This window comes from Brachypodium distachyon, chromosome 1 (assembly GCF_000005505.3).
Source record: "Brachypodium distachyon strain Bd21 chromosome 1, Brachypodium_distachyon_v3.0, whole genome shotgun sequence".
Classification (NCBI taxonomy): domain Eukaryota; kingdom Viridiplantae; phylum Streptophyta; class Magnoliopsida; order Poales; family Poaceae; genus Brachypodium; species Brachypodium distachyon.
The window spans coordinates 56,547,372-56,557,956 of record NC_016131.3 but is presented as its reverse complement, the minus strand read 5'-3'; the positions used below and the strand labels follow the sequence as shown (position 1 = coordinate 56,557,956).

General features: G+C 45.0%; 1 protein-coding gene across 1 annotated transcript; it reads right to left on the bottom strand.

The window, feature by feature from the left end:
- Positions 1 to 6,110: 6,110 nt before the first annotated feature.
- LOC100846878 (pathogenesis-related protein PRB1-3) lies at positions 6,111 to 9,775 on the bottom strand. The gene is made up of 2 exons (XM_003561387.4): positions 9,238 to 9,775; positions 6,111 to 6,785 (listed from the first exon to the last, which is right to left on the bottom strand). Exons 1-2 carry the CDS (start codon positions 9,730 to 9,732, stop codon positions 6,339 to 6,341), a joined length of 942 nt encoding a protein of 313 aa, XP_003561435.2. The 5' UTR covers positions 9,733 to 9,775; the 3' UTR covers positions 6,111 to 6,338.
- Between the last annotated feature and the right edge of the window lie 810 nt (positions 9,776 to 10,585).

Sequence of the window (10,585 nt, the reverse complement as noted above, 5' to 3'; positions counted from 1 at the left end):
TACGTACTGCGCGGGCAAGAAGGAAATACAGAATGGTGAAGGTTGTGCATGTAAGAGAAAAGATGAACAGTGCGAGTGAGCGCAGTGAAAGCTGCAGCCAATAGGGAGGAGAGAGAGAGCAAAGACAAGGGGAGCTGTGGACGGGCCCACTCCCTGTCAACTCGAACGTCCCTTCTGTCCCCTCTTAACTCACTCACTCCACTGCAACTCTTTAGGCCTTTCCCCTCTCCATCTCTCTCTCCTCATGCCCTTTATTTTATCTTCTGATTTTCTTTACTCAACCTTTTCTTTTCTATCTCGCCATGACACTAGTCGATGGAGAAGTGCAAAAGGATATAGGGGAAATTAGTTATGGGATTTTCCTTGTTGGATTTCGATTTTGATCCCCATTCCATACATGCATGCGTGCGTCTCGGCAGCTGGCCTTTATTTGTCCCTCTTGTACATGTTGCGAGTGAGATCAGATCCTACCTGAGATGGGTATATCCGACGTATAGGATACTGCTTGTGGATTCGTGCATGCATGGTCGATATATGCTTCCACCTGTCGACCTACAAATGGCCGAGTTAAACGTGGTAGAGATTGGAGAAAATGCTTGCTCTGCCACGTTAAACGTGGCTCAGTTAGACAGTTAATATTGTGCGAATTCGTGATGCATCTACTTTTTGTTTGAGAAAAGAAAGAATAGTCTACTTTTTTTTGAGGGGGAAAAAGAATAGTCTACTTGGGTCGTCAGTGAAAGGTGAGGTATAAGCGGACCGAAGAAGCCCAGAAGAAAGTAGGAGGATCAAAGCCCACAAGGCGCTGTTGCAGACAGTGATCCGGCCCATTAATTCTGTCAACAAGCCTCCTCATTTTATACGGGCCACAGCCGGGCTGAAATAGTAGAATACTAGGATGGGAGTCCGATACGGTGGGCTGAAACTTGCGAGGAGATACGAGGCGCTATGCATTACTGGGCTCAGGGCTGCCGCTGGACCTGTTTCCAGATTCATATAGTAGTAGTTATCTCCCGCATGCCCTAAAAAAAAAAGTAGTTATCTCCAGCATCCTCATTCGCTCAAAAAAAAAAAAAAATCTCCATCAGATTCTTTGATTCTGAGAAGAACAGTTATGCTCTTTGCGTCCAAGTAAAAAGGAAATCTAGTTATACTTGTTTTGCGTGTAAGAGTTTATGGGACACTTACCCCTCACTACTACAAAACAGTGTACATGTGACGAGTCATCAGTGACGGGTCTTTCCTGTCCGTCACTGATGAGTGTTCATCAGTGACGGTCGCGTGCTCGCTCGTCACGAATGATCCCTTATCAGTGACGGTTGTGGTACGCCCGCCACTGATGACCACTCATCAGTAACGGGCACAGAGCCCGTCACTAATGATTCGATGTGAAAAATAACAAAATTCACAAAAACACACATCAGTGGCGGGGTTGAAATCTAAGCCCGCCACTGGTGAGCCCTGGAGACATTTGTGCCCAGCTCTTTAATTGGGCCGGCCCAGTATTTGCTAGGGTTTGAGAAGGTGGTATAAATAACCCCTCCCCAAGCTCCACCCCTTCTCTCTCCCTCATCCCTGCCGCCATCCCCAAGCCCCACCCCTTCTCTCTTCTCTCCCCCGAACTCTCCCTATGCTCTCTTCTCTCACCCGATCTTCTCTCCCTCTCTTCTACCCGCGCGATCTCTTCTCTCACGCGATCCCCAAGCCCCACCCCTTCTTTCTTCTGCCAGTGCCATGGGAAGCCGGCAACCCCTGACCTCGGCATCGGCCGCCTGCCTCCTGCCTCGCACCGCCGTGGGAAGCCGCCGCCGGATCCGCCCTTGATCCCGTCCCCGGCCGCCTCCGCCCTCGCCATCTCCTCCCCTCCCCTCCCCTTGCACAATCCTCCCTCTCTCACGCTCTCTTCTTCGTCCTGCAGGTACCGAAGTAGCTGCCATGGAGGCCCGCCCATCTTCTTCCCGCCCCCTGGTCTCCTTCCTTGTGGCACGGCGTCGCCGGATCCGCAGGCACCAACCCAGTATGGCACCAGATCCAGCCTCTCCCTCGGCCCAGCAATGGTCGGATCCGGGCTCCCCCGTCGCCAGCCGCCGGTAACCCCCCATCTCTCTCTCTCTCTCTCTCTTTCTCTCTCTGACAGGCCACGACCATCGCCGCCGGATCCGGCCTCCCGTCGCTGTGTATAGCAGATCATGGACATCGGCTTTTCTTCCATGATTTGTTTTTGTAATCTCTGTTGTGAATGGATGCGACCATGTAATTTTTTATTTCTAATTCTATTCTGCTGTGAATGCACGCAACTTGATTGCTAATTATCTTCTGCTGTGAATGCATTCGACGTTTTGATGTTGATTTTCCCCAACTGCTGCTACTATCTCTACTGCAGAATTTGTACGCAACTAGAAAAAGAAAAGCATGGCGAGCATAATAATATGCTGGCCATGAGCTTTTTTTTTAATTTCGCTCAAAACTCATCACTGTCGGTCACCAAGTAGGTTGCCCGCCACTGATGATGCCATCATCAGTAACAGGAAGTTAGTAACGGTCGCCCCGCCCATTACTGATGCGGTTTTTCGACCGTTACTGATAAACCTTTCTGTAGTAGTGCCTAGAAGTTGGGAGAAGAAATCCGCTCTATGAACTTTCGTTGGTTTCTATCGCTTCGGACATATACTGATTCAACGTCAGGAAGAAGAGGTAAACCATCGCTGGCAGCGGCGGCCTATTCTGTAGTTTTGCTAATTGCTAGGTCTTCTTATGTACGTACGTATGAGGCTTGCGTGTACTTGGCAATGGCAGGTGGTCGTAGCGGCATTGTATACAATAAAGTCTTCCTCCTGCTCCCACTACACCACGTATGTGATTCGGAGGCATTTTGAAAAGCCTCAAAAAGGGGTCAAAATGCCTTCAAAAGTGTTAGGAGGCTTTATACAAAATGACAAGGAAGTTGGGGAAGGAAAATGTCATTGAAGGCATTTCTAAAAATTGCCTTCGAAAGTAGTTTTTGAGGCTTTTTGTAAATTGCCTTCAACAGTGATTCAAGGCAAACTGAAAATTGCCTTCAATAGTCTTTCAAGTCAAATTGAAAAATTGCCTTCAATAGTCAATGGGGCCATTGACATAAAAACCTCCAATATATGATCATTTTAGACATTGTTAAAAATACTACTACATAGAATTCCCAGATTTATGGTACGATTTCTGAAATGCATCGAAGTACATGAGCATGAATTCATAGTACTAAATAAGACAACATGCCGAGGATCTATGAACAACATAGACAATATAGACTGTCAAAGTGGCATGAGCAGCATGTTTACATTGCTTGATCTGTACAATCCACATTCATGATCCATTTGCATCTGCAATAGTTATCGAATATTTAGCAACCTATAAAATAGACAACTTTAAAAGTGTGGACAATGGGAAGAAGAAAAAGCGATTACTTAAGAAATTATCTTGCAAGCATGGTACTTTTCATCTTAATTAGCACTAGTACCTCATTCAAAACTGGACATATCAAGTCGCTAATCTAATCAAGCTTTATTACTTAGTAGAGAGTAGCAGCAGGGGCCGGCAGCAAGAAGAAGCAAAGCAGCAGAAGTGGCTGGCAGCAAGCAGAAGCAGAGCAGCGACAACAGTGTGCGGTAGCAAGAAGAAGTAGAGCAGCAGCGCACATAGTAATCTTGAAATTCCAAACAAACACACACGCATATATATTATTATACAATAAAACGAACAAAACAAATGCAGCTCCTCACAGGAAAGAACCAATCACACATATCGATGCATCTTGACAGTGGACACATATTGAGAAAATCAGTGACTTACTTGAACGTTGAAGCCGTGAAGTTGTTTTAACACGTTGTTGTCATACGCGTTGCATATGGTGATTGTGAGCTACCAGCCTTATGATTCCTGCACACCCTAGGAGGAAAGTTTTTCCTAGGAGGAGCACTTTCAGTTTGAGGCGGCAGTACTCTGCTTGCGCTTCTTCAGTTCTTTACTTCCTTTTCCTTCATACTTCCTGAACTACCTTGCACAACAATCTCTGTATGTGATGTTGTGGTTCTAGGATCCACATTCTCATAATTGGTCAGAGCCACCTACAACTGGGAAAAACAAGATTATTTTTCAATTATTTTGAATATTGTGCTTAAAAACAAGTGTTCCTTGTCTATTCTCATGAATCATGGCAGGATACCTGTACCTTAGACCGCAACATGTTACGAATGAAGTGCTTCATACAACCTGCAATTAAAGAAAAATTTAAGACTTAGAGCACATGAACTAGCCAATATGTATTGACACAATTCTTGCAAGGGAACGTGACTTTATTCTGGTTTGCAGAGTTGGTTAAAGTCTTGTGTAATGATACAACACAGGAGGATTCCACATGATACAACACAGGAGGATTCCACATGATTAGTACATCATACTGCTAATATTACTGAAAACACAACACAGTGGACGTAACTGGAACCTAACGATTCCCTCATCTCTTAATTTATAACCAGATTACTCTAAATAGAAGCCACCCATCAGTACATCATACTACTACACAATGCATCCATTAATTTATATGTGAGATGACATTTAGCTACAACTTGATGCAACAAACAAGCAAAAGGGATGAGTTGATATGCAAGGGTTCTTGCCTACAGTCAATAGGAGGATTCAGCTTGCTCAACTCATGTATTTGTAAAGAACACATGTACATCATACTGTACTATATATGCAGTATAGGAAAACTAGCTTGTTCTAAATTAATAAAACTAATTTGGATCTGAACGTTGCATTTGTTTGACAGATGATGTACTTTCCCAATTCCATGACCCATCAGCATGTAAAGAAAATACTACTCCCTCCGATCCTAAATTGTTGTCGAAATATTACATGTATCTAGACGCTTTTTAAGAATAGATACATCTATATTTGGGCAAATTTGAGTCAAGAATTTAAGATCAGAGGGAGTACTACATAGTGTAACAATTGGATGACAAGGTGTATAACCATTGGTTGTCACACAAGCAATATCACAAATACCTTGTGTGCAGCCAATGTCATGAACAAAACAGAAGGAAATCAAACAACACAGATCGGCTAGGGACAAAGAGGAGGAAGAATATGCACCTCATGGACTCGGGATGAGACCAATCAAGCAGAAATTGGGGCGGTATGATTCCGTTTGATCGAAGCCCGAGAGGGACTTGCCGAAGTCGCAGGGGTCGAAGCGGCTGCGATGCACCGGAGGGGAGGAAGCGTGAGAGGCTGGGCGTGGAGGTAAGGAATGGCGATACCAGAAGAGGAGGGAGTTCCGGTGGCGTTGAGATGCGCGGAGCGATACTGGGAGCACACCGGCAGCTCGACGACGGGCAGGAGCTCATCGATGGAGGCGACGAACCGGAGCTCAGGGACGGGGCGAGGTGCAGGAGCTCAGAGATGGCTGCTATGTCTCGACATGGATGGCTCAACGACGGGCGGGAACACGGCGGCGGCCCAACGGCGGGCGGCTGCTAGGTGGCGGGCGGGAGCACGTCGGGGCTGCGTGCAATGGCTTATGAAGTATGTCAATGACCGTACTATATGCTACGGGAATTAATCCACCCGGTGGAAGGGTAATTTTGGAGAAACGTCAAAATAGAGGGTATTTGTGCAAAACTTATAGACTTTAGAAGGCTTTTTAATTGAAATTGCCTCAATAAGTTACTCTGGTAATTTTACGGATTGCCCTCCGAAAGATTGGATCCGTGGCTTTCTTCCAAAATGCCTTTGATAACTAAATCATTTGAGGCTTATCTTTATTATGTCTTTGGTGTTCAAAGTTTTTGAGGCTTTTTTTCTAAAATGCCTTTATCGTTTAAAACATTTGAGGCATTCTCTTAAAATGGCCACCATTTCCTTGGTTTTTGGAGCCATCTCATGAAATAGCCTTTCATAGTGAGTAATTGAGGCTATTTAAGAAAATGCCTCCACCAAAATGCCGCCAAAACTCGTCCGTGGTATAGTGTCCATCCTTATCCCGTGGCAAAAGAGAGTAGATCGGTCGAGTGGAAATCATATCGACTCCATGCTGCCAACATATCATTTGTGAATATACGAAGCCGTGTAACTTTGTTAAATTTCGCCAACTGTGGCTTTTATTTACCCTTTATTTATCATATAATTTGTCATAAGTTCACAACCCTGATCGATCACAGCCTCCGGCAGCATGCATATACATACACATACATGCAACCAATTTTATTGTGCTATATATACTACTCCCTCCGTTTCACAATAAGTGACTTGAATGTACAAATCCACGTCACTTATTTTAGGACGGAGGATGTATAAAGCAACTAATAGGGGCTCTCCCCGTTGAAGTTCCCCGGCGGGTTATAGCTACAAACAACGAAAACCCCACGCCCGGCATCACAAACAACACGAGCACACCCGATGGCAGTCGACTTCCTCCACACCACCTGCGTGTAATGCCCACAAACTTTCCCCGAATCACAGCGATTCCCGTCATGGTGGTAGTTCTTCTTCTCGTCCGTCCACGACCCGACGGCGCTGGCGGCCTCGGCGCCGGCCGAGCCCCAGAAGATGTTCTCCCCGTAGCGCCCGCCCGAGTGCCTCAGCGCGCAGTCCCCTTTCCGCTTGTCGGCGTAGCTCTGCGCGTACGCCGCCACCGTGTTGTCCCAGGACACGGCGCCGACGCCCACGGCGGCCCGGGCCGCGTTGTGGAGGCGGACGTAGTCTGACGGCGCGTTCTGGGCGGAGGACATGGTGGCCATGGCCGTGGCCAGGGTTAGGAAGAGGGCCAGCTTTGCTGCTGATGCCGGGTACGACATGTTTGCTGTAGCTAGCTAAGTTTGAATAATGTTTGATATTGTGTGTGAGTTGTGTGTTGGATGTTGGCTCCTACAGCCGGCCTGATGTTTTTATAGTGGAAGGATCGGTGTGTGGTATATATACGTCGAATGGAAAAGATTGTGGGGTGGATTTCGTCAAGGTGGTGGCAGGAATTCCATGCGTGCATGCCAACTACTTGCCGAGTGATTCCTCCGTCATACGTTGTACAAATATGCGCGTGCGGTCAAGGAATACATGCATGTACCTGAGTATCGGAACGTACGCAAGAGTAGTGTCATTGATTTAATTATCTTTAAAAAATGGAAGTGTTTCAATCGTAGCCATCCATCCAACGAATTGAAGATTTTTCTTATTCATCAGACCTACATTAATTTTACACGAAACTCAATGATTGAATCACAAGGTTGTTATCATCGTAGTCGTCTAAAAAGTAGCAAAACCGTTAAAAAAATCTAGGTTATATATGTACCCTATTTTATTTAGTACTATTGGATTTCTGAATATCCAACGGCCATACAATTTCCTCCCTCCTAACTTTCTGAATATCCCCGCGCAAACCCAGCCACAGTATCGTTCAGACTTCCCGATGCCAGGATTCCAAGAGCTTTCCCTGCAGTCCGGCCGCCCTGCATCACCGGCATCAGCTAGCCGAATCAAGCTACTACCTTGTTTTTAGAACAGGGGATGAATTAAGCTTTTTCAGCTACAATCTTTTGGTCCACATTTCCTAATTTCGTCCCTGACTGATAATCCTTAATTTTGATCATTTTGTTCGAAACTGCGCAAAAACTATTTCCCTGCTCCTGACGCCGTTACCCACTAGCTTCTGCAAGGTTTTCCCCCTCTGCTCTGCTTCGAACACCGAGTAAACTTCATTTTACTGTCGTAGCCCATACATGTAACTACTCCATATATTAGTGAACTCCTAACAAAAATCTATCAATACAAACTATGATGTGTCTTCGAGGACACGCGGGTGATATAATTCTAGTTCTAGTTCCACACGCCCATTGCTGTTAGAAAATCCGTAGAATAAACTCAAGGATCTTTGACTTGTAGGTTTTGGGGAAGTCACCGGCCGGAGCTTTTGTGTAAGTGCACATGAATCCGAAATGGCCGTCGACGTTGTTGTTATTGATGCCTCAGGGCACTACTGGGAGAAACTAAGATAGAGCGACTAGTTGCCATCCAAACTGTGGAAAAACAGTGGAAAATAGAGCGTTTTATTGTCAGGGCTCGTCGAGTCCTCAATTTGGCAATGTCGAGTAGCTTCGATCATTTTGGATCTTGTGGTACACATGCGTTCTTACTGGTTTCCAGCTGGCCGTGACGTAGCTCCCTAAGTGCAAACACGTATGCATGCATGCGTGTAACAGCTCTTTTGGCATCTATTATTTGGGCATAAAATTGTAGAATTCATTTTGAATTTTAAAAAAAACTTGTTTGGTTGGCACGGAATTAGCCACAGGAATTCAATCTCAAATTCCATGGAATCACACCATAACTAGTCTCAATTTTTCTCTAAAAGCCATCATTTCTCTAAAATTATCTCTCACTCTTCAATTCCATGTGGTAGACAAACATGATTTTTCAACCCGGAATTCAAATTCAACCAAATGAAATCCTATCAAAAATTGGATTTCATTTCATTTTGATCAAATGAAATGAATTCTTGGTTGCCAAACGAGCTGTAAGTGAAATATGGTGGAATTGATATTTGTAAGTGACCGAGAAATATTAGTTTTTCATTATTATTTTTTCTACAGTAGATTTTCATTATGTTGAGGAATAAAAATTCCATTATATGAGTTGGGATACAAATCAAATGTAGGCGATAATGAACTAAGACTAGTCATGCTATTTTATTTTTAAGATACATAACAAATGTTTATTATTTCACGAATGTTTCTTAAAAAAAAACTAGATACAAAGTATTAGGTTTGACAAGAACGTACAATAACCCCAATTGTGAATTGATACAGTACATAGTGAAAATAAGTATCAAGACGATCAATTTGCCAACGAAGTTACAATCCAGCCGACTAACGAGGCAAGTCAAAAACTCATCCCTCCTCCCATGTATGCTCCGGGTACGCCACATCCCTTTGCATCCGACGGTGTGAGCGGTGACGATACAATCGCCGCTCTCCGCTCATGCGTGCTCATATATACATATATCGATGAACCACGACCGACGACCCAACTGGAAACTAAAAATAGGTATAATAATACATAAATATATATATTTCCATGATTGCACCAGTTCGCATATTGCTTAATACAACTTTATTATGACAACTAGAATTATTCCTGCCGCCCGCATACATGCAAGCAATGTCACGGCTCCCCGGCGGCCATATAGTAGTAGCTAAGCTTAGCTCAATAAGGGCTCCGTCCGACGTAGTTACCAGGCGGATTATAGTTACAGATAATAAACAGTCCATCGCCAGAGTCACAAACAACACGAGCACACCCAACGGCAGTGGAATCCCTCCACACGACCTGGGTGTAATGCCCGCACACCTGGCCCTCGTCGCAGCTGTTGCCGTCGTGGTGGTAGAACCGCTTCTCCGCCGTCCACGCCGCCACGGCGTCCGCCGCCGTCCAGCTGGCGCCACCGCCGGCGCCGCCGTAGATGTTCTCCCCGTAGGGGCCACCAGAGTGCACCAGCTGGCAGTCGCCGCGACGGCTGTCGGCGTAGCTCTGCGCGTACGCCGCCACCGTGTCGTCCCACGTCACCGGGCCCACGCCCACGTCAGCACGAGCCGCGTTGTGTGGGTCCAGGAAATCCTGTGGCGAGTTCTGGGCCGCCACGTAGGATGCTGATGATGCCAGAGCTAGAAGCAGCAGCGCTAGCTTCGGCCAGGAAGACTCCATTGTGTTTGCTCTAGATTAATTAAAAAGAGAGATCGATCGATGTGTGTATATGTGTGCTAACGGAGTTGCCTATTTATAATGCAAGCTCGATGACTTTTCCTTGGCGAATATCCTATCGATCGGTTGATTGAGCATTAACAATTCCTGAGGGGAAAATTCTAATCTTGACGACGTGTTATACGGGCCGAATGAATGAATTCAGTCCAAGTTGGCCGGACCCTAGTATTTTCCAAGAAATGGCAAGAATTCCATGCATCCACGCGATCTCGACGGGGAGAAAGGATAACTCAAGTACATCTTTGATTTGTAATAAAAAAAAATCTTGATGACCGTCTTTCCCATATTATCATTACATGTGTCTTTACGTGGCATATGTTGTCATCCAGGAATAATTAACACCAGAACTATATGTATAGGTATAGGATCGATGTGTCAAAGAATTAAGGTGTACATGTTGGAGTGTGTACGTAATCCCTACTAGGAAAAGGTCGCCATACATCGATACGACACATTGACACACTTTTGCTTTTAAATACTCCTTCCGTTCCAAAATAATTGACAGGATTTGTGTAAAAAATCTATACAAATCCACGTCACTTATTTTGAGACGGAGGGAATTGGTTTGATTTCATGCTGATCGCTGGATCGACCGGACATATGCAACGAAGCATCATGCATACATGTCGTACACAAGCTAGGAAATATTGTACTCCCTCCGATTCATATTAATTGTCTCAAATTTTCTTAAATATGGATGCATTTATTTCTAAAAAACGTTTAGATACATGTATTTTTTTTTCAAGAATGCGACCCATCATCATCGATTAAAAAAAGAGATGGCCAGAAAGTCAGT